Source organism: Rhamphochromis longiceps, linkage group LG11, assembly GCF_057381845.1.
Source record: "Rhamphochromis longiceps isolate RC_006_pf linkage group LG11, R_longiceps_female_GT1.1, whole genome shotgun sequence".
Classification (NCBI taxonomy): Eukaryota; Metazoa; Chordata; class Actinopteri; order Cichliformes; family Cichlidae; genus Rhamphochromis; species Rhamphochromis longiceps.
Window position 1 is genome coordinate 33,652,213 of NC_140567.1, and position 25,304 is coordinate 33,677,516.

General features: G+C 38.5%; 1 protein-coding gene across 1 annotated transcript in view; it reads left to right on the plus strand.

Moving 5' to 3' along the window:
• Positions 1-24,879, plus strand: part of dgkb (diacylglycerol kinase, beta) — an 88,477-nt gene extending 63,598 nt beyond the window's left edge. The window contains exons 21-25 of the mRNA XM_085423754.1: positions 9,857-9,947; positions 11,238-11,433; positions 17,616-17,736; positions 17,953-18,013; positions 21,886-24,879. Coding sequence (XP_085279880.1) covers positions 9,857-9,947; positions 11,238-11,433; positions 17,616-17,736; positions 17,953-18,013; positions 21,886-21,993 — 577 coding nt within the window. The 3' untranslated portion in view covers positions 21,994-24,879. The remainder of the gene's footprint in view (positions 1-9,856; positions 9,948-11,237; positions 11,434-17,615; positions 17,737-17,952; positions 18,014-21,885) is intronic.
• The last annotated feature ends 425 nt before the right edge of the window (positions 24,880-25,304 follow it).

A 25,304-nucleotide genomic window follows, 5' to 3' on the forward strand; every position in this document is an offset into this window, starting at 1 on the left:
GAATCAGAATGTCAGTTATCAAATAAACTTCTATATTAATGTGCGTGTGGATGTTTGGATGAGGCTTGTCAAATAGAAGTGTTCTGAATTCTCAGTAAGCTCTTTTTCAGGAACTTGGATAAAAAGAGAATGGTTGGATGGATAAATGGCAGTTTGTTGTTCTCTAGCTTTCAGGTGTGTGTTAACTCAATGCTGCAGTCTTCCCAGGAGTAGGTATTTCATCAAAATTCAGCCCAGGGTTAGACCATGTAATGCTGAAAAAAAGACAGCTACATCTCAGGCCCTCAGGCAGCGTGTTAAATGTTAAGGTTCATGACAGTACTATTAGAGAAAGGCTAATATGGCCAGGGAGAAAGCCTCTTCTCTATGAATAAAACTAACAAAAAAAAACATTGCAGTGCAGCTTAGGTTTGCAAAGTTGCATCTGAACAAACCACAACATTTCCGCGACGAATGAGACCAAAGTAGAGCTTTCTGGTGATCATGCACAGTCCCACGTTTGCAGAAGATTTATCACAGCATATCGGCACAAGCACTTCCTGCTCGTTGTCAGTTATTTGGGCTTGTTTTGCAACCACAGTGCACTTGGCAGTCACTGAGTTGACCATGAACTCTTTAATATACCAAAGTATCCTAGAGTCATATTTTGAGATAATCTGTTCTAAAAACTAAAGCCTGGTGGAAATTGAGTCAGCAAATCTGTGACAGAATGGTTGAAAAAGAAAAGGAACAAGGTGTTGCAATGGTCCAGTCACGTCCAGATCTCAACCCAATTGAAATGCCATGGAGGGACTTTAAGGGAGCTGGAAATAAATAAATGCTGCAAACCTCGATGAACTGAAGCAATGTTGGAAAGAAGAATGGGAAAAAATACAGAAAGCAATTACTTCATGTTGTTGCTGCTAAAGGTAGTTCTTCACATTGCTGAATCATGGGGTGAAACCAAGATTGCTGTGAAAACGTTCTTATTCATATAACTGTTTGTTAAATATGATTTACATTCCGTTTTTTCCCATTGGCATCGCTTTTCACTAGAACAATGATAACATGATAAAAACAATGAAGTCTCTGTGCAGCATTTTCCACGTTAATCAGATGATTTTAGATCAGTGAGGGAAAACATCTGATTTGGGACCTTTCGGTGTGAAAACTGCTCTGGCTGCAATGTTTGTTTGTTATGTGGCATCCGTCGTGGCACCTTGATGTTCCGATGATATTTGCTCTGCTTACCCAGATCTATTTTCGGTCCTGAGACATCTAACACCGTCAGCACACTCCTCCAGAGCCTCTCTGCCCCTGTGTGCCCACAGGTTCTTGCTGTGCTGTGTAACCATCCTGAGTTAACCTTTCCTGAAGGCACAGGGAAGCCCAGGCATGAAGCACTCTTTAGCATAATGAGTATGTTCATCAAAGCACTTCGTTGTGCTGGATGGGGCTGCTGGATTCACCAACGCACACACACCAGACAGCCCATGTTAATGTGTGTGTATGCATGTAGGTGTGTATGCGTTTCCTGCTGAGCTGGAAGCAGTGCCACAGGTGATGGCACTATTACACACACTCAATTACACACACACACAAGCATGGTGGACCTCAGCGGAGGCTGCCCTCATTTGAGGATGAAATCATTTCTGCGACCAAAGTGTCATCTATAATTAATGACCATTTGTGTGTAATTTAGAGGGATCTCACCTGTGGCCCTGTCCTCAGCTCAGTGGGAGCACAAACAGACCCATACGCAGCAAAAAAGGTATAAACTGAACCAAACGCACAGGCAAAAATGTGCACATAGGTAGCAACCTTTAGGAACGTAAAAAAATAAATAAACAATTAAGTGATGAAACTTTAACCTGTTCAAATTGATACTTATACATTAAGCTAAATCACATGCCCACCTAACTGAAACAAACAGCTCCCTGCTGATGTGCTGCTGATGTGTAGACCGTAGATAAATGTGTTACTAAAGTGCCTGAAGTCGTATAAATAATATAAAATCATTAATAACAGTATTGCTGTGTTAAGTTTATTTAAGGTGTATAAAAACCCTAGAATCTCTTTTATTTCATCTGTTAAATAGACATTTATTTACTCAACGATTTTTTTTTTATTAATGCACAAAATAAAATATTTAACTCAACCTACGAACACAACATAACCCAAAGCACTACCGCTGTTAACTTTGCTCATCTAAGTAACGTTATCTCGATTCAATTAGGGTTTTACGGGTTGGAGCATGTAGACGTCTGGACAGATACATTTTAAGGAAGCGAGTCACAGTGATGAAGCAACTGGAGATGATAGAAAGTCAAAAAGATTCAGCATCCTCAACCGGCGGGAAAAATGCTAGTAGTACCAAATGGGCAGGTTCCGAGTTAAACTTTTCTCAACATTGAGGCAAGTGACTGAAATGACTGCCAATAACCACAAACACCTGGACAAAAGTACTGGGCCACACCTCTGAATCTTTGAATTCAGGTGTTTTTAATACCATTAGCCCAGGTGTATAGCATGACCTAGCCATGCAGACTGTCTTTACAAACATTTGTGAGTTCACTGAAGTTGAGTGTGCTATATTACTGCATGAAGCAAATCTGACAAATTGCTTCTTGATATTCTTTAATCAACTGTAAGTGGAAGCATTTGAAACCACCATGGCATACAGACCTCGAACGCTCTGCTGACTCTGCTGGCTTTACAATCAGCACAGCTGTACACCAGCAGCTTTTTGGCTTGGGTTTCCATGGCCCAACAGCTCCTGTATGTGTAATGTATAGGTGGCCAAATACTTTGGCTGTATAGTATATATTTGAGGCTTTCAAAAGCAACCAGTGCTCGTAAAGTCCACTCCAGCAGCCGGTAGTGACAAAGTGATGCATGATGAGCAATCACTTCCTGCATCACTTCCTGTGTGTGCACATGAGTTTAATTTAACAATGAGAATTTTAAAGACATTGTGTTAGCGAGGCCTGTCTTTGGCACACAATTAATTTGCTTTTGTTTATTAACTTATTTGGTTTTTTGGATTCCAAGTGAAAATTTACATCTATCTATCTATCTATTAGAGATATTTCTATATCTACATAGACTCAGAAGCGTATGTTAGCAAAAGGACACCTATTGCTTCTGCTTCAACAATTTCATTTAAAATAAGTTTATGTCAGTTTACAATTGTCAGCATTCATTGATAAGTTAAGTACAGGAGTAGAACCACATCATGTGTACAGCTGCAACAACATAGCTTTATTGTTTCATATTCATGTGGCCACTGAAATGGTGAAGCGCGCAGCTCTGCTTGCGTAACTATTTTCTGTGTTAACCAAAGAGATTTAGGATGTCTGGCTTATCATTTCACTCACAGCAATGCAAGATTTTATACATCAGTTTTATCACTTGTTTTTTGTTAAGAAAAACACACACACACCCTTGAATCCATTGCAGTGCAGCAGAATACCTTTTTCAAGCTGCTTGCTACATCTCTGAAGGCAAGAAGCTGCACCATGGGTCATTTCTCAAACTGCCATTCGGAGTTGGAGCACTCCAGGCAGTGTCATGTTAAACAAAACAGTGCATTGATGCAATGCACAAAGAGTTGGTTATGTCAATGTGATATTTATCACCTCTGATCAAGAAGAAATTAGTGTGAAAATAAGGTCGTAGATCATTGTGGGTTAGATTAAGTGTCAGAGGGGGGGCAAAAAAAAAATCAATGACCATGAGCTTCATGTTCAGTGTGGCCAGTCAAAAGTGCATCTAAAGGTGCTGTGGCCTCAGGACAGCAATGCTACACTGAAGCTCATCACCTATGACATCCTTTATTTGTAACCAAGCAGCGGCAGTTTTATAAACATTGTTCAGATTCAGGCTGTTTTGTTGCTTTCTCCTTTTTTTCCCCTTTTTTTTCCCTTTTAGCTTGTAATGTTTTTCTAAAGCTCTTTTCTTTTTTCCTCTTAGTCACACAGTTTGTGTTTTCCCTCCCTCTTTCAGTTTGGTTTTGTGATTTGTCTGTGCAAATAAACCACACTTCAGTCACTCTGGAAACCTGAGCCACTGTTTTCTTTTGGCCTGCCAGCTGTACGTACTACAGCTGATCTGACATGTACACCGCTAAAGTTATTACTGCAGTGCATTTTGCATTGATACACTGCAGCTACAATCACAACAGAGGTGCTGCAGCTACTCGGAGAACTGCAAACCTGCTGCAGATGTTATTATTGCTGATGTTTGGGGTTTTTTTTTCATCCTTAAAATGCAAATTGCTCTCACCAGCAATATAATTTACTTCAAAGATGACTGCAAGGGTTCGACAGCATAACATCAGCCAACATTTAAGTAAATGGGTACTTTATGTTTGCTTTTATTACACTTAACATAATCCTCCTTACAAGCATCGTCTTATTCAAATGGTCTCCCTACTCTGGTCTCTCTATTGAAGATACTCCTCATAGTCAGTCTGTCAGATGAATCCAGCGTTTGGCATCGGGTAGCAGATAACAAATGACAGGACGATGTAGCCAATGAGATTCTCCTAATTATCTAATGACCAGGGACATGAGGTGATTTGTTGCCCCAATGAGCTTGTTAGGTTAAGTGGTGGGCATCGACAGGGCGGTCAGATGTTGTCTCTTGCTGTATCTCTTATTAGTGTGTTTTGCTTAACTGCATTTGACTGTAGTTTTTCGGGGTCACTTGCTATGAAAACCAAGAAATATTTTCCCTTTCATCATACTCATGATACAATACTCTTGGGATGTGATCCGTTATACACACGATATGTTCCAGAATGATCATCTATGGAAAATCCCAGTATTTGTGTAACTGAAGATTAAAAATTACCCCCGAATAGGACTCACGTGGTCTGCTTTCCAGCTATATTATCTTATATAAGTTAATCAACTTTCAGTTACTTTAGGTTATGCAGCAGTACCTTTTGTTATGCTAATGTTATCATTTGTTTTTTCCATCTCCTACTCACCTTATTTACTTTTTTAAACTGCCATAGAAGTCCATATCCATATTTCGTCATAGGCCATAATACCAGAAGGAACATGAGATACTGTTTCCTCAACATTTTGCTCACGACGAAACTGTACAATAATAATGGATTGCATTATTCCACTATTCATTCACTCTTACATTCACACACTGGTGGAGGCAGCTACAGTTGTAGCCACAGCTGCCCAGGGGCAGACTGACAGAGGCGAGGCTGCCATATCGCGCCATCGGCCCCTCTGGCCATCACCAGTAGGCGGTAGGCTGAAGTGTCTTGCCCAAGGACACAACGACCGAGACTGTCTGAGCCGGGGCTCAAACCGGCAACCTTCCGGTTACAAGACGAACTGCCAACTCTTTGAGCCACGATCGCCCCCCCCCCCCCCCCCCCCCCAATGCATATTTCAGTTTCTGTGCTTTTATACTACTACTAATTTTGCCCCTCCCCCTAAAAAAAATTATCCATTTTTTTATCTGTCAAAAATGAACCAAAGATATCATGTTTGTTTGTTTCTGGCTGTCTTACTGTGTGGGGTACAAGTTAGCTACAAGTAACTAATAGTTATGATAAGGAGTAGGATACAAAGCACTCTGAAAGCACTTTCTTAACCCTGAAACAATTAACACAATCACAGTGATTCATCAGATTTTACGCTGATCCCTCTGGAGTTAGAAACTTGTTACAACTTCTGTTTCATTACTTAGTAATTGTCCCCAGAAAGCAGATTTTGGTTTCTTGGTGCATCTTCTCATTACGATGTGTTCACATTGAATATTAAACAAAGTTTATTTATTTGGTTAGTTTTAAACTTTGGGTTTTATTCCTTTATGTCACAATATTCATATGCAACACTTCCCTGTGTTACTATGTCACAACCAAGCTGGTGAATTTAAATGAGGAGTGATGTGAGGAACAATCCTGTGTTTGACAGCTAAGATGCTGATTGCAAAATGTAACAGTTGTATTTGTTATTCCACTTTGTTTTCTCACCGTTTTCGTCATGCCTCCATATGTTCTACATTTGCACATTTTGGAATAAGTGCAAGGTTATATCTCCAGTTAAAAATATACATTTATAGAAAATCTCCAGCTAAGTTTATGGCACTTTGACACAATCTGTGTCTGTTAACTCTCATTTTGTCAGTGAATGCAGTTGTTGTCTTCAAAACTCTTAATTTGCATTACTTCTAAATATGCCTAAATATGCCTTCAGCTACATCTGTCTCTCGCTCTGGTTTTGCTGTGTTATATATATATATATATATATATATATATATATATATATATATATATATATATATATATATATATATATATATATATATTAGGGGTGAAACGATACACAAAATTCACGGTTCGGTTCGGTTCGATACTTTGGTTTCACGGTTCGATATTTTTTCGATACAAAAAAAATGTTCATGCCTTTTTAATTTGTCATTTATTAAAATTATAAATATATATTTTAACTCAAAAGTACAGTTTTTAAATTTAACCCTAACCCTTGTGCGCGTTTTTTATTTTGACAGCGAATGCGCACCTGCGGACCACTTATGTGCAGCCCTGGTTATTTAGCTCGTCATATTGCAGCCACAGAAATTCTTTTGTCCATGAAACCATAAAGCTGCACTTTCTTTTTGCCTTATAGTCTCATTTGTCATAACTTCTCCGTTTTGTGGTAAGCTTTTCTTTGGCTGTCACTTCTTCACCCCGACCTGTCTTATTTGGCTCAGCAGAACTAAAATATATATACTGCTACTTTTACACACGGACTCACATAAGCTCAGCGATTCTCTGCGCGATCAACCTCTCACATGTTTAAGCTGCGGGAGATTTCACTTGTCATGTTTGCATAGTAAGCTAACGATTAATAAGACGATGTCAGAGGAATTGGTGCACAAATTATCATCACTCACAGATCAGTGCTGTCGCTCTCTATACACAGTTCGCACGATTGCAAAGTGAAAGCAAAAAAACAAGCGCAAATTCAAACGCGATTTCAATATGTCACATATTGACAGTGGCTCACCGATGCCAATGACATAATTACCCAGCTACATTTCTGAAAGAATGCAAAAGCATTGACATATATTTTTCCTTCCTACAATAGCCCGACGGGCAGGGTAGCCCGTCTGAAAAAAGGAGAATCATGTGCTAACAGCTGTCTAAATGACTCGGCTAAAGTTAGTAGCATGCTTGTTGTTTTTGTCTTTGCACTAGGATGATGTCGGCGTAAATGTGCAGTCATATTCGTTGTGTTCCCACTAGTGCTTTCAGGTTAATCTCGTTGAAATGACCTTAACGCCACAACACGGCAAATCTCCGTTAACGAGCTACCGCCGATCGCCCCGTGCATGGGGCTAGACGGCCAACACGTTAACGAGCTAACTGCGCTAACACACTAGTTCCCACCCATGTAATTAAGCATTGCGTGGCACATCCAACATACTGTTTTACTTTAGTCCATGACTCGCTTACCTTCAGGGTCATACGTCACATGAAAACCAAAATAATTCCAAACGCCAGATCTGAATGAGAGTGGGGGAGGTCCATCTTGCAAGGAGAGCTTAACTTCTGTCTTGCTAGCTTGCCCTGCGCTCTTCCTTCTGACTATGCTGTCTGTGTTGAGCGCTCAGTGGATCTGCGCTCGACAGTGCAGCCTAGGCGGAGTAGTCGAACGCAGATTCACTGAGCGCTCAACACAGACAGCATCGTCAGAGGGAAAGTTGATAAAATAAATTACAAATGTTGTATTGTTCGATACATATGCGTACCGAACCGAAAGCACTGTATCGAACGGTTCAATATCGATACGAATATCGTTGCACCCCTAATATATATATATATATATATATATATATATACACAGCAAAACCAGTTTCAGTACAACAGCAGTAAGAATGGAAGGTCCAAAACATTGCATGTAGTGTATCTGGGTCCATTCTCTGCATTAACCACAAGATTTGATTACGCTTTTCAGAGTAGCCACCTTCATTTGTTTATTTGCAAATTTGCACAGATTTTGTTTATGTGTTCTCCTGGGCTTTCCCTCTCGTCTGGCCAGTTTACAGACTCATGATGACAATGGTGGTGTGGTGGTGGTGGAGGAGACGTAGGAATGTGTTATGTAAATTCTCCCAGCATGGCCCTGGTCGTCCTTATACCTCTTACCACCTTCCTCTGCTTTCTTCCCTCTGCTATTGACCATGTTGCACATTATAAATCAAGTGTACCTTGCTAGTACTCTAATGAAAGCTCATTTATAAAGTGGCTAAATGGTCCTGACAAAAGTCCTAATGAGGAAATCAATAATTCAGTGATTGTTGCTGTGCTTATACTAATACGTTCCTCTTGTAGTGCTTTGATCCCAGCTAGGAGAGTAACATTTGTTACTGTATTCAGTTCTGCTTGTCAGCATTGTTGTAGTTTTTTTTCTTTCCTTGAATCTTTGAGATAAACGATGTCCCGTTAGAAACATCAAAAGCTGTCTCACATGTTCTTCAATATCCAATAAACTTCTTTTTGATGAGGAAAGAGTGAAGAAATGTAAAAAATATTTTCTCTTGAATTGTTAATATGAAACATTACTCTGGTATTTGCTCGGCACAAATCACTGTGATTAATGAGAGGTTTGATGTTTTTATTGAATTGCTTGCAATGACCATTTTTTCTCCACCATCCCACCATCTACTGCACTGAAGTACTTTTCACTGAAGTCGCCAGCAGGAGGTTTGGTTATTTGCCAAAAAAAAAGAGAAAGTTGAGAAGAAACATGTTGAGTAATTTACCTCATAGCATGGTGAAAAAAGTTAGTGTTGACTTATTGTAAAGCAGTAAACAGAGCTGAATGTAAAAAATCTATGACCTAATTCACTGTATTTGTTTCACAGTGTCATAACCTGTTAAGCAGTTATTTTTATTAGTATCACACTCACATTAGCAGTGCAGTGTTTTACAAGTTTTCCATGACTGTCTTAAAATAACCGCTTCTTTTACTCCATCCACATTGCCCCATAAATACAGTCATTGTGAAGCTGCTGACCTGATCTAACAAGTTTGGCTTAAAGAAAATAAGTTCAAAGATCCAGCCTCCTCTAATTGCATGAAACCGAGCTAGTGATCAGTAATAGTTCTTTCAAGTCTTGTTTAAAGCAAAGTTGATGAATTCTTCTTGTTCAGGGGTTTAAATTATTAAAGAAATAAAATAAATAATGCAGTATTCAAATTATCCTTGACATGCAGTTTTACTTTCACCTGTTTTACACAAAGATGCACATATTAATGTTACTTTATTAATGAAAATCAAATTACAATTACAGTTTTATTTTATTTGTGTACCTGAGAGAAAATACAATACAGTATAGCAGTGTTTGGACAGATGGTGACTCACCCCTGCAAGGTCATTGATCATCAGCCTTAGGGACTGGAGTGTACACTGTAGGAAGCCTGGGGAGCAGCACCCTAGTCCTCTGTTAATTGCCAGGGCAGGTAGATTACCCTCTTATGCCCCTCCCTGCTCCTTAATGTTGGGCACAGCCACCCGAAGTGCTCCCTCAGATGCCTCCTTAACTAGCTTTGAATTCAGTGATTAATGAAACACATTATACTTCTTTTGGATTAATGGCTGTGTGGTTTTAGCAAGCTGTAAATGGTAAAAGTACATTTCCTGTGTAGATTAAAAGATTCTTTTTCAAACACGATTCAAGCACAAATCCACCTTTATGGAGTGGTCTTCTATTTTTTTATATAATCCAGTATAGGAGACTAAAGACAGAGAGCACAAGCTTCAGATTTTGATGTGGGGAAAACACTTCCATGTTTCCTTTTTTCTCGGTCCCTTTGCAGTTCCTGTTGTTTTGTTTTTTTCAGAACAAAGAATAAGCTGTGGTACTTTGAGTTCGGCACGTCGGAGACCTTTTCGGCCACATGTAAGAAGCTCCACGACTTTCTGGAGGTTGAGGTAACTCAAACCATGTATTTTGTTTTTGGAGACTTTTCCAAGAAAAGAAACAAAAGCAAAAGCATATATTTTGAAATTTGTTGCTTTGTAACTTATTCTTCTTTATCTCAGCTCTTAGATACGAAGCAATCATGTATTCTTTATTATTAAGGGTATTTCACTAGCAGTCAGGTAAGAATATTGATGTCATTTAAGATATTCTCATCTTCTGCTGCTCCATAAATAGCACTAATGTATACTAGTTTCAGATTCACCCAGACAAAGTGTGGATGTGTGAAGGCTATCTGTGCACCTCCCCACCCACTTCTCACATAACCTTAGTGTAACACACAGGTAATTAGCCCTACACGACCCTGCTGTGTGTGATATTGAGTGATAATGAAGATGGTGTCTATACAATTCATCTTCCCTCTTCTCAGAGCTATCCACACAGTGCAGAGGTCTTCATTAATTAGGGCTGAGTAGTGCTTACATTACTGAAGAAGGACAGGTAGGGAGATGATGAGACATCCCTGAGTCATAAAATGCACCATTTAGAGTAATATATAATACAATATTTCTGGGTTAACACAGAATAACTATAAGGACACTTGCCCCTTCATGCTGGGCTCTTTTAAGCATAATTAAAATGAGTGCAGGATGGGTCAAGCAGTTAGTACAAAGTGTACTTGTGTTTTAAAGTTAAAACAACCAGCTGCTCTGGTTCTCTCCCATCTTTCTAAAATTCTGATTCCTAGATCTCTACTTAATAAGATTAAGCATATATTAGCTATGTGCCTAAATTAAACCAAATAGTGGAGAGTAAGCAGAAACTAAAACTTGTCTTACCTTAAGAACACTTTAGAAATAAAGATTTGATTTTAGGTTATAAGAGTAATATTTGAACATCTGGGTTGTAATTGAGCTTATTTCAACTCTATTTTTCTAATAAAGTAGTTTTTATACTTTGCTGAACAGTAACTGAAAACAGAACTACACAAAGTGGACTTCCAGTTCATGGATTGAAAAATTTATATCTTACCTTCTCTTTCAAAGATGACCTCCCTGTGCTTACTAATATTTTTAAGAGCCATGTCACGTTATGGCACAACAGCAGCATTGACACTCTGGGGTGAGAACTGGTTAAGGTTCGTCTTACTTAGACAAAGCAATATATTCTGGTTTAGACATTGGGGAAAAACACTGTTTAGGGTTCATCATCTTATAGATTATTTCAGTATCAAACTGTAGTACAAAGCTTGTGATGAAACGGATTGTATCTGTCCTTCTCTTTCTGTGTTCTTTTAAAAGTGTGATGGTGTTACTCTGGACCTTAGCAGTATTTCCTTGGAAGGCATTGCCATTCTCAACATTCCCAGCATGCATGGTGGCTCCAACCTTTGGGGTGAAAGCAAGAAGAGGAGGGGCTACCGCAAGGGAGGAAAGAAGGGTCAAGACAAAAGGACACCTGTGCTCGACCCCAAAGAACTCATGTTTGCGGTTCAAGGTAGCTCTGACACCCGAGTTTTACGGTTGTTTACATAAATGCTGAAATCATTGTGGTTAGAAAGCTTAATTACATTACAAATCTAAACTCACAGAGAAAATGTGTTATTGCTAAATAAAATGCTTCAATAACCTGTGTTATACTTGGCTATGTGGCTACAAAGCCACATTTAGCAACATAGCTTGAAGGAGCATGTTGTAGCCTATTGATTTTTTGGTAAGTGGCCACTTTGGTGTAGTATATATTCCGGCTCTAAAGTTCAGGCTCTAGCTGCTGGGCTGGGGTCTGCACACACTCAGCTTTAGCATCACTCTGGGGGTTTTCATAATCTTTGTGTTAGCATGTTTTCTGTGCACATGCTTCCAGAGTGCCAACGTAGTGTTAACAGAATAATGTGGCTGTGTCTGTCTGTGAAGCATTTCGTATTTGCATTCGTCCTTTCATTCAGTCAAAATAAAAGTAAGGTTCATATCCCTATTCCTCAAAGCTGTAGACCACTCCAGCATTTTCCTCCTCCTGCACACAAACTTAAATCAGCTGACAGTTTTGGAGGGTTTTTGTTGTCAACCTTGTGTCCAGATATATGAAGAAGATGTATGAAGTAACACGAGTAACAAAATAACTGACTGAAAAATGTAATGTGATTACTATAACACACTATTTGGGAGTGGTTACGCCCACTATTTTTTCAATAGCTGAACATTTCTGGCTAAATCTGTCGGCATGTTGTAACGTAATTGGTGAGTCATCAACAGCAGTCAAACCTCTGCATGCTACATACCATGGTTGGTTTGCTCTGTTAAACAATAATAGTGCAAGTTAAACAGCTTTGACAGTGTAGGAGGTTCTTCTCCCTGAAGCCCACATCAGACACTAACAGTCTGTGTCCTTGCTCCTATCAGACAGATCAAAGACTAAACTTTGGGCCAAACTTTTCCTGAGCACATTAATATTTCACTGATGACAAGGTGAATCACAGCCAGCAGGTTTTGTTTGCAAAGAAGAGGTACAATCATGTCACAGTTTGGAACTGTCACTTGTGTATTAATGGTCTGTGTGGGCACCAGTGGACAGGCTCTGTTAATAGGAGCTGACTGAGTGGGGTGTTGGGCATACCCCTGAATCCATTTACGTCAAAAGGAAGCCCATCAATGGGAATATATGAATGAACGAAACACAATGAGTCAGCTGCTCTGTGGAAACTGGTGAAATTGTGTGAGCCGCTTTAGGGAGTTAATAGCAAAGGGTAGAAAATATCCAGAAAGCAGAATATTCTAGTACTGCAGTGAAAAATTACAGACAATATAATTTTTCCTTCAAATACATAGTAAGAACTATATATATGTGGCTTAATATATCATCACTGCACAAGTGTTTTCAGTTATTGTAGTCCTGTTGAAAGGGAATACAATTTAGTTTTACTTTTTGTTAAGCTTTCATATCAATATGCCCCAATTTTATCCATGTTTATAACATAGCTTGAATGACAGCTAATCTGTTCTTTATTGAAATAATTTTATTACTAATAATTGCTGTTGAGTCTTTCTAAATTCTTTTGTAGACTCACAGCCGTGAATTCTGGATTTACTTGGCTTTTGTATTTTATTTCTATCATGTCTAACTGTGCCTGTTCAGGTGATGCACAGTATGTTTTTTAGGTTTCCTGCTGAGATGGTGTGTTTGTACCTGGGGATGAAGTGGATGTTACAATCAGTGTCTGGCTTTGAGACATGACGAGCCAGCAAAGATCTCCAGACATGGCTGCCAGTGATCCCTTATGAGACTTCACTGGCCATAGCACAATTTCTGGAAAATAAAAAGCCCTCTGTGAAGCACACTATGGAGCATTCATTCCTTTTAGTTGTGATTCAATTTTCTGTTTCCTTTGGTGCTGTTTTGCCTTTAAAGATGGTTAAAGGTGGCACATTTTAAATTGGACTCTTTTTCACAGTCACAGCATTTATTGTGCAAAATGAATCTGTTTTATGTTGTTTAAAAAACTGAGAAAACAAGTGAGAGACAGTGAGGAAGTAGACAAGGAAACACAACTCAGTCCGACAATAAATAACCCATAAAAAAGTCATTCTCCAGTACATTAACATCACCTTTTTGATGCTTCGAGCTGAGCATTTCCGTCTGTAGGCTTGCCCTGTAACATACTCTGCTGTGTCATCTTGGATATCAAACATGACCATCATTTAGAAAAGAAATGCAGTGTTGTATTTAATAAGACTTCTAATTTGCAACCAGGACCATAAGATTATCATGGACATGTTCACCGATGGCAGTTTTCTCACTGACTTCCATACAACCAGACTTCTTTTTTTGGACGACCCCCTGCTGACAGTTAGAAAAACCGAGGTTTAAGGATTTCAGTAGACTTCAGGTTAAACCAATGCAAAATCATAATAAAAAGGAACCATGTGGCACATGTGCACTGTGAGGGACACATTTGATCAATGCAAAGCCCAGCTTTGCTATGATGAACACTCCATTTATCCCTGAAAAAAAATCAATCACTTCTGTGTTTGTATTTAAAAAAAAAAAATAGAGGCCACAGTCTAAACCTGGAAAGGCACTTAGTGTGAGTGTGGAGTATTTCCCTTTGTTTATGTGTGTCCATACCCATTTGAGCCTGTGTATTGATGCGGGTGGGTGTGTTTGTGTTGTCCACCTGTACTGTATATCTTAGAATAGATGCCCTTGTGGAAGGTGCCCTCAAGGTGAGCAGCCAAACTTGTTAGATCAAGAGAACAGCGTATTTAGAGGTAAACACACAGGAGTGCATTAGCCCAGAGGGGCAGAGGGTGACGCACATGACTGTTGGCAGAGATCATTTTTTGTCAAGTTGTATGTGTAGTTGCATCTGTGTGTGGATGGGTGGGCTGGTGGGTGGCTAGGGGATAAAAAAAAAAAAACCCTGACCTTTCGGGAGCTGTTAAATCGTCCCGCTGGTGACGCCAGGAGACAAGCCCCTCAGGTGGAAGGGAATGGCTGCAGAGTGAATTATTTAGAATAGGGGCTTCATGTGTGGGTGGAGGGGTTGATGTTTGGGACTGATCCCCCGTGACAAGCCCCATGAAGCTTTCATTGGAGGATCGGCCTCCACATGCCCTCCCTCCTTGTTCCGCCATTCCTCTTTAGTTTTACTTTCAGCAGATCGGCTGCTGGTCCTGCTCTGCTCCGTCACTGTCTGTCTTTTATTCCTCTGCTCTCACCCTGTCGCTCCACATGTGTCAGTGCAGCCACTGGCCTGGACAGGTAGTTGTGTGACAGTGACAAGGACGTTGTTTCTATTCTCTCTCTCTGATGGGAAGATGTGGCTAAGATTAAAGTCGCAGTGTGCTGCTTTTTCATGTCCCATACGGACACTGGTTCATATCATTGTTTCATTCACTATCACTTGTAGTGTTTATCAATTTGAAATCCTGATTTCTTGACCTACGTAAGGGACATTGATTCGAGATTAGATAAATAAGATGATTTGGTTTATATTTGGCCATAGACTGCTTATCATGACTTTTTATAAATTGGCCTTTCTAATCGGTTAGGTGATTCAGTTTTTCTCCCAGTTTATCTCTGAGAACATGTTGGTTTTTTACTATATTTAGGCGAGTGTGCTTTGTATTGTAGATCCAGGTGAATCATTTGAACTTCCCGTAAATGGAATAATTGATGGTGATTCAAGAAAAGAAAAATGGAAATTCACAAAAAAAAAACCCACTCGAGATAAAATATGATTTCAGTCCATTAAGACCCTTATTGAAGTCGTGTGTCCTCATTTCTTAGAAAGAGATGAAAATATGTCTAATTTTAAGTTTTGCCTGAAGGCCATTTCTCCTCCAAGACTAGTGCTTTTGTACTATTTTGCCATATTTCATGACATTTCATGGAGAGGTGGAACATGGACAGATTAGAAAAGATTCTGATCAGAATCAATTTCCTTACAATTCTGAGACAGAGGATAGCTTCTGTAATTTTTTTATCATTTTGAAAACTATTTTTTTCAACTCTTAATTTGAAAGAACAATTTTTACCTGAAGGTTCATTTCAGGCTTTTGTAAAAATGAGACCGAATGCTCCTATCAGGAAATACAATACAATTTAATTTGTAAGGGTACGGGTGTGTTGAGTTTTAAACAGTTTCATTATTCTGTTTAGTTGTGCCAATGGACATATTTTAATTTCTTTGGACTGTAGATCCAGGCAAGGTATCAGCATCAATGCAAATAAGTGTACACTGCAAGGCACTGGAGTGTAAGAAAGTCGGTAAACTCATTTTCAGAAAAGAAAATAAACTTAAGTTACAGTATGTCAAGTTGTATATTGCGGGTGAACAATATACAACTTGATACATAACTAACATTAATGATTTGTCACAACCTTAATATACTGCATCAGCATCTTTACTTTTAAATTAAATATACTTGATATACTCTGGTGTAGCTGACTTTAGAGTAAATAAACTTAGAAAATGTAATTTTGGAAACTTATTTGGACCTTTAAATAAAAGTACTTATATGGGAGACAGATGTTGTACAACATCAGAAATGTAGCTCAGCTCTAACCACACTACTCTTCTAGAGTACCGTGCAAAAGATTTGAGCCACATCGCATTTCTTTACATTTTACTAGGACACGCCCTCGGCTGTGTTTTACAGATGGCTGTAGACATTCACTATTGTACCTCTCATCTTACCTCCTCCATACATTTGGATTCATCTCATTTCTAATGGGGAGTCAGTGAAGAGCAGATAGATAAACTGAAGGCCTATATCAGGTCTTTATTGGCTTTCAGATGCTGTTCACCTGTAGATAGTTGGAGTGCTACTTCTCCTTTTGTCCTCTATTTTACACACAAGAAGGCCTGAAAGCTCTAAAAACAAAACAAATTATAAAGAAATGAGTGATATACAGGACTGTATGTCACTGCAGCAACACGATTTACAAGAATTCACAAAATAATAGGCTCGTTTTTTTCATCAGGGTTGGTCTTTAATTCTTTGAGACATCGTAAAAGTTGTAACTAAAAGCAAATTTGTGTCTGTGAGTGTGTTTTAGTGTGTGTGTGTGTGTGTGTGTGTTGGCTGCACAGGGTCCTCCTGCCCTTCTTAAACCAGCACAGCTACAGCCTTTGCATTCTTTCCCAAGCTAAGAGCTCTAGAGTATAATAGATCTTTGTAGCTCGGGGCAAACAGGAATCCCTATCGCTTTGGTGATGCTGTCCATCATATATGTCACCATGGGCCTGCATGAGCCGTTCACATCAACGTGAGAAGTCACGTGACGGGGGGAGCAACTTTAAAGCTCAGTGTCAGGGAGGTCAACCTGCTTTGGATTGTATGTGTACACACTCTTCCACTCCGACCCTGGAAAGTGCTGCACTCAAAGTCCAGCGTTGAGATAGGGGCAGACGCATGTCCATCACCATGGTGACAGCTGGACACCACAGCTCGGCGGCGGCAACAACATCTCACCGCAACAGCAACATTGCCCACGACACTCCTTCAGGAAACCAACACGACTCACGTACACACGGCATTGCGGGGCTAACACGCTCACACACACCGAGTGCCTAAAAATGGGTCTTAGTTTCAATTAGTGTCTGTATACTACCAACAGCGAGGCAGCAGCTTCTTAATTTGTGGAGGGATGAGTTGATGGAGAGTCGGAGGCAGAGCGGGCCTCCGAAACAGATGGGCCCTGCGTGACACTGGGCTTCCAGCAGGGGCAAAATCAATGCTCATAACTGAAAAACAGAAGAGAAATTAATAATTATATTATCACAAGATTGCTTTGCATTGCCGGTGCAATCTAATTAATAGCTGTTTTGTTTGTAGCTTGTTGCCTTTTTTCTATCTTTTTTTTTAAACAGTGAATATTAAATATTTCAGCAACAGAAGGCAAACTCTGAAGTGAGGAACATCACATGTCATGTTCTTTTATTCTTCCTCACCTCCTTCTCACTTTCCTCTTCCCCTCCTCGCTTTTGTACTTTGTTTCATGTGTCTTCTCACTCCTAGTACGAGTTTTTTGCATTGTTTACCTCTCATGTGAATGGTAGCTACATTCAAAAGCAGCAGTGATACTATAACATAATGAGGACAAAACTTGGCTGGACTTTGCATGGTTAAAAAAGTGTTTTTTCTTTGCTTTGTTGCTTTTGTTTGCTTTTGTCTCAGACCTGTCTGACCAGCTCTTGGAGGTTGTGGGACTCGAAGGAGCCATGGAGATGGGTCAGATCTACACTGGCCTGAAGAGCGCTGGACGACGCTTGGCACAGTGCTCCTCTGTGACTATCAGGTCAGTCTTTAACAATGTTTTGTGCCTGTTTCTTCCAATTATTATATTGTTTTTAGTTTATTATGGTAGCAAATGCTATGGCATATAAGAAAAAGCATAAAAATGCTACGAGTATAAATTAAGGTGATGATTTTTAAGCATCCTGGTGCAGAATGCTTTTATTTGGTTTTATTGTGAAGATTTGTTACAGCATGTTTTCTCGTTCTTCACTTACAGAACCAGTAAATCCCTTCCAATGCAGATTGATGGTGAACCTTGGATGCAGACTCCGTGCACTGTAAGTTGAACTGCATTTCCACAAATGGTTCATCCAAACTAAAGACAGTTATATGCCAATATAAAGTAAATTGTAAGGGCAGTGAAAGAAGAATCGAGCAAAGTATTTTGTAATCTCCATTTACAAAAAAAAGATTTGCAAATGAAAAAATATTAATACGTTTTACATATGGAATCTGCAGTCTGACAGTCATATTGATGCTTGAGAATTTTTCCAACATGTGGCAATGAGCATCCATGACTCATTCTGTAAATTCAAGTTTTCAAAAAGTTCTTTGTTTGTTTTTTATTCTGAGCTTAAAGAGTAACATCAGACTGTTTGAGGAACCTCTGAGGAAACACATAGTTACTGTTGTGTGGGAGATCTTGAGTTCTACTATGAAAATGCCCCACACGGGCATCATGAAGATAAAAAACAAAAGTGAAAAGTTAAATGCTTGTTAGGTGAAAAACAATGGTTTTGAAACCACATCAGCTATTTAACTGTATGCTAACAAAGCCTGCTCTATTGCAACTGCATTATAAAACCAAAACAGAAAACTTATCCCTTGTCTATGCATCTGCATATTCATAAGAAGGTATTGGTTTATAGACATTATGGTCTAAGATGTTAAGATGTCCAGGAGTCATTAATGCGACCCACCTTAGTGACTGATTAAATCTTCTTTCAATGACTTCTCCCATATGGAAAAGAAATAGTAAAAACTTATATGATTTACTCCTGAAAGTGGCCACTTTCTCATTACTTTCATATATTGTTTTAGTAAGTATCCAACACATACAAGTTTTATTATAGAATTTTTCAAGGGATCTTATATCTGTTTTCACTCTTGTATGCTTTTCATACAAGTTTCACACAAGACAGATACAAACTTTAAAAGATTTATATATATCTTATATATAGCTTTCTGACAAACAAACCAAAAGCTGATACATGTTTAAAAAAATATCAAATATATATGCTTTAATATTAAGATTAATATAACAGTTCAGCTGTTGCTGCTTTATATTCTAGTGCATTAATTTATGATAACAAATTCTTAATGATTCAAGTCTTATTTCTTCTAATTTGCTCATCGTCTAGATCGCAAACGTGTACCTCGATAAGTGTTTTCTCTCTGTCCAAGTTGCTCGTTTTTCAAAAGGAAACTCCTGAGTTTGCGTTGATTACGGTTGTGTTTAGCTTTAATTAGAACACCACTGCAGATGAAGTGCTGCCGAGATTTACATATAGATCGCCCAGCCATGACAAAACAAGTGGCCTGCAAGTGCTCTTGTATCTGCTGGCACAACTACACAGAGCAAAGTTGGGCTCTGACGATACATAATTGTGCTGCAATGATTTCCAAGGAAAGTTTTTCATTCTGTATGTCTGAACTGCATCTGAATCACTTAACACGTTAAATGCCTACAAAAACATCACACTTCAAATTGGATGTTGTTCCACTAATTATTAACAACAGCAGCTATGCAAATGCATATCAGTCTCTGCATGCATACCATGTTTAACACCATAACCATTTAAGATTTTAAGCTAAATGCAGCATGTGTCACTCTGATGAGTAGATCTAAAATAACTGGCACCATATTTCCAAATTTGATTCTGGTACAATGCACCTTCATTAGGGTCTAAGTAAAATCCCCCCTCGGTTTTCTTAATTTGGATGATTAATTGTGACCTGATAGCTCATTACATCCATGCTTCATTTGAGCAAATTATTTTATTTTCTGTCTAAAAGCCATATTGTTCCATGGGCCCTTGAACCACATAAATACTTAATCCTGCATTTTAAAGAAACAGAGCTTGATTACCATCCAAATTTATTTCAGGTATCACTTTAGATCTTTTTTTCTTTTTTGGCCACTGTCTTGTCAGAATCAGAATCAGAATCAGAAACTTTATTGTCATTGTCATGAGAACAACGAAATTAAGAATGGTCCCCGATCATTGCAGTCTGTAAAGACTATCATGTTTATGGCAAAGTACTTGATAAACATTAACTTCAATCATGTTTAATGATGGCAGAAAGCCCACAAAAGCTAAGTAATTGCTCCAGCGTCAGAGTGCAAGCACAATAAATGGCATCTTTCCTTTGAAGTGAATGTGGTCCTTTGAATGCAGATGGTAGCATTTCCCCTCCCCATTACTGCGTTTAGACTCTTAGTGCAACTCTATAATGATGTGCTTAATATGACAACCCTTGATGGTTGATATTTGGGGTTCCATCGATCTACAGTTGCAACTCCTAAAAGAAATTGCATCATTGCAGGCAAACAGGATATTGTCAGATAATATAAAATTCAGTCTTTACAGTAATCCACAATAATATGTTATCGGAGTCACTAACCCCAGGGATTCTCAAAGTTTGTTGTAGTCAGGACGTTCAAATATGCATTCATAAGCCACTTGACAAGAACCCATTTGGATGCAACATCCATATGGAGGATTTTTTTTTAAATTGTTAATGCATTGCTGAATTTGCTTCTGTGGGGATAAAGTGCTGGGTATAATGAACAGTGGATAGAGACCTTATTATTTCATGGGGATAACCTTCTGAGATTTAAAAGAAAGGTAAACATAATTCAAAAAAGTCATTTGTTGATTATGGAGGCACTTTCATTTTATAGGTAAAAGTCTTCTGTAAATGAGCTGTGAAAACTAAATAATAGTTTAAATACCATTGTTTTTGTTGTGTTTGTGTTTATTGTTGTTGATTGTGGCATCACATCAATATATATATGAAGTATAGCTGCTGTAAAATTATCGAATTATGTTTATCTGAAAACAAGAAATGTCGTACAAAAAACCCCCCAAAAAACAGACCAAACAAAAAAAACATAGTTTCACAGTATCAGGAGCTGTTTCAAAAACATGTGTGACATGGATTGTGCACTAAAACAATTAAATACAATAATAACAAAAATAATTAATACAGAAAGAAAATTCAAATTTTCAAATTTCAAATTTTTCAAATTCAAATTTTTCAAATTCAAATTTCAAATTTGTGCTTAAATCAAAAGATAAGTAGACTATATTATGTGTTAAGTGTTATGTGTCAGTATTTTAGCTTACAGTCACGTCTGGCATATATATTTCAGTGGTTTAAATCTAAATCAGGGGTGTCAAACATGAGGCACGTGGGCCAGAATCGGCCCATCAAAGACTTCAGTCTGGTCCGCTGGATGACTTTGGAAAAAGTCAAGGAGAACAGAAATTTTGTACTTTAATTGTTTTTTCATAGGTTTACAAAGGAGTCTAAACCTTTTCAGACTGACTGATCCTAAAGAGTTTCTTTTTCATCTGTTTTGTGTTTTATCTTTAGCCAACTGCACTTATATTATACGCAGGTTCTATTTAAGTCATTTCTTGATTCAGAATATCATAGGGCCTGGGTGTGGTTAGTATTTTTTTGGTTAATAAATGAAGTCATCATTTTACAAACACAGTTTTGTGTTTACTTGGGTTGATTTTGTCAAATGTTAAAATTAGTTTGATAGTGTGAGCGATGCAATTATGACACATATGCAAAAAACTAAGAAATAAGGAAGGGAACAAATACTTTTTCACAGCACTGTACATAGCAGGCGTGCTGGAGTAAACAAATAATAAGAGTGGGTGAATATGGCTTACAACACTTGGCAAAGCAGAAAGACAAATTGACAAGACATCAGTTTTTTTCATCGTGGATTAAAGAGTGAATGCTCCCTATAAGCCAGGCAGCATTGGGAAAACTCCCTTTATAGTCTACTGTATAGTAAGCACTGAGTGATTTCATAATGCTACTGAAAAATGCTATGTGAAGATGTTAACAGACAGCTTAAAACACATTTCCTTTCTGAGCTAAATCTCAGCTCTCTCTTTTCTTATACCAGATTGAGATCGTTCACAAGAACCAAGCTCCCATGCTAATGGGACCACCACAAGGTCGAAGCTTCTTCTCTTCACTGATCAGACGAACTCGCACTGAGAGCAAAGACTGAACCTTCAAGACCTCCGAGTGCTCACACACACCTGCAGGGCAGTAGTCACCGGTTGATCTTAGCTGGGCCTGTTTGTAAAGGAGCCCTTTGTCTGATTGATAGCCCAGCATACAGTAGCAAAGTGTAGGATCAGGATGTGTCGCCTGCAGCATGGAGATGTCACTGAGAAGCCCACATTGAATCCAAAGCGAGGCGAGTTTAGGACTGACACTTTCTTCTACAGTCTGTGGTGTAATTTCGCTCCAAAAATATTGAAGCTATTTATGGAAGTTCACTTCTGTTCTTCTATTTTCTAAACTTCTGTTTTTATTTTTGCTGTTGTGCTCTGTGCCATGTGTAACAAACCCACCGCTGAATGTGTTTTGTGAGATGTATTTATTTATTTATTTATTTATTTATTCATATTTAACTGCTATTGATGTTTTCTAATGTTTTATTTTTGTATTTGCATACCCCTGATGCATGATGGACAGTGAAAGAGGCTGGTGCTGTTGGAGATGACATATCTGGAGTTTGCATCTGATTTTTCCCAAAGTGTTTAGTAAAAAGTGAAGTGTCTCTACCCGACATCTCTTCTACGCTTCAGTCATGAATGGCTTCAAATAGTGCAAAGACAGAGAATCTGCTTTCGTTTCATGTTTCCTGCAAGTCATCCTTGTCATGTTTTGATTGGCTGTTTTGCTTCTCCGTCAGTGGAAAGATTAGGAATGATTATTGATTGCTCATAAAAAATGCATGACACTCTTTGTTTTACGTTGCACGAGAGATTTCGAGACAGTTTTACCAGATCTGTGCACACTTTCTGTTGCATGAGTGACCATGATCTCTTTTGACACTTATGGAAATTGATCATTTTTGAATCTGCATCTACAGCACAGCTCTGTTTCAACCACATCATCATTTATCTGCATTTTTATGGGATCCTGTGCTTTCTTAACAGGTACTCAGGCATAATAGAATGAAAATCTTTGAAAAGCCACAGAAAACAACAATATTTATCTTGTATAGTACAAGCACTTGTATAGTTATGTTCACAAGAAGCAGCTTGACCTTCTATGGTAACTCATTTTTTTCTGATGTTTGTTGATGAGGGTTTACAGTCCGCTGCACAAGTAAGCGTCCATTAAACAGTGAAAGATCTGCAAACTTACTATTGACATTCATGTATATACATTGCTGTGCAAATTCCTCATTTCTTTATATTTTGCTTCTAAGTATCCAGACTGTCTTACAGGCTTTCAAAGTTTTCCTTTGGATATTGGCTGTTTTTACACTCGTTTTCAGTCCGGTCCAATTTTAAGAGGATTTTTTGTTTGTTTGTTTCTTAAGCTACTTAACACAGATTTTTAAATCACTCAGTGTTGTCTACGTAACAGACAAGTTAGCAAAAAGACAGTTTTAATTTTTAACTTTAGCACCTTGTTAATAGCATGATCCCATTTCTTTAGTTGAATATCCCCCCAAAAAAGTTAATGCCAAAGATAACTTAGTTTACTGGCATAAAATAGTGTTTTGGACCAACAAGGGGATTATTAGCCAAAAATCTGGCTTATTTTAGCATGTCGTGCACTATGTCCTTAAAACAGCATATGGAAGTCGTGTCCTTCAGAAACAGCAAAAACACCTGAGTCAGGTCTCTTTGTCAATACAGACTTGACCCAGAGACCGGAAAGATGCATCTGGCCTTTCAATTGATCCATCTCCTTTCGGCAAAGCCCCATCATAAATGTTCTCAGTATGAAGGTGGCTATGAAGAAGCCATTCTTAAAGAAGGGAAACAGGGAAAGAAATCACAAAAAAAAGTCTATAAATCAGCAGTAACAGGTCTTGTGGAGTTGATCCAAATGTTACATTTTGAGTTAAAATATGTTTGGAGCAGGTCAGGAGAGAGCAACCACAGTGAGTGTCTACAGGCATCTGTAATACACAGTGGAGGCTCTGTCATGGTTCTGGGCAGCATTTCAACCAGTGGTGTTGGGGATTTTGCCAAAATTGGAATTATGACCGTGCAAAACTACCAGCTGATTTTAATCCACCATGATGTACCATCTGGAAAGCATTGGATTGGCAAAAGCTTAATTCTTCAGCGTGACAATGATCCCAAACTCACTGCCAATGCAGTAAAAGTATACGTGGATAGAAAAGCACAAAACAAGACACTAAGTAATGGCTTGGCCTCCATAGAGCTTAAGATAATTGCAGCACTGGGGGATCATCTCCACAGAGAAGAGACCAAAAGGAAGCCAACGTCCAAAGTAGAGCTTTGAATGTCATTCAAGGAGCCTGGAGAACTATTCCTAAAGAAATATCTAGAACGCTGCCCAAGAGAGTTCAGAAATTCAACATGTTGGTAACAACCTTTTAAAGAATCAATACTGAAAATCAGTCACATTTTATAACAGTCACTAACATATGCACAGTTGCCATTTATAGATAGTAATTTCCTATGAGTATCCTCCTTAATACAGAGCATTAAGTGGCTGGATGGTATTGGTCTTATTCAGTGCTTTTCTGCACTAATTTCATTCAGGCTGACCAAAGACTAAAAGTACTCACTTATTCATATTCTGGGGACATTATGTTACAGACCTACCAGCGAGACACACTTGATAAATGCATTTGTTTTTATAGAACTTCACATTTGCATGTTTTGGGAAGAATTTTAGGCTTGACTGTTTCGGTCTTTATAAGTGCCATATGCCGGCGGAGACGATAGCCAAGGAGTCTCCCATGTCTTTTTGCTTTGTATTGTGTAGCGTTTATACAGTGAGGTTGTATTTTTGTACACAGTATTATTTATTTTTCTGCTTTTTGCTTCACTCTAGAACTCACACCATTTTGTTGTTGTCTAAAAAGAAATTATGCCTGCCAGTGTTGACTGAGAAAAGTGATGGAAACAATAAAAAAGCTTGTTGTTTGGCATTGTGTTCAGGAATTTTTTTTAACCTTTTACTCCTTAATGATGCATAGTAGTCACATATTAGTCAAAAGATTGTTGGTATAACAGATTCAAATTCTACGGGCGTCACAGTTAGCACTGTTGCCTCAAAGAAAGAAGCTTTGAGGCAACAGCACGATTTGAATCAGTGCAGTCTTTATGTCCTCTCTGGTCCTGTGTTTCCTCAGGTGCTCCATCCTCCTCCAGAGACATGCATGCTAGATTAATTGATAATTATATGTATGACACAAATATGAGGTAGGTGCTTTAATTGCAATTATAATATTGTGTTTTCTGTATGAACAAAATTGACAAAAGGGCGACATAAATGCAAGGCTGTTATCGGTCAGGATATTGTCTCCATTGCTGTTTA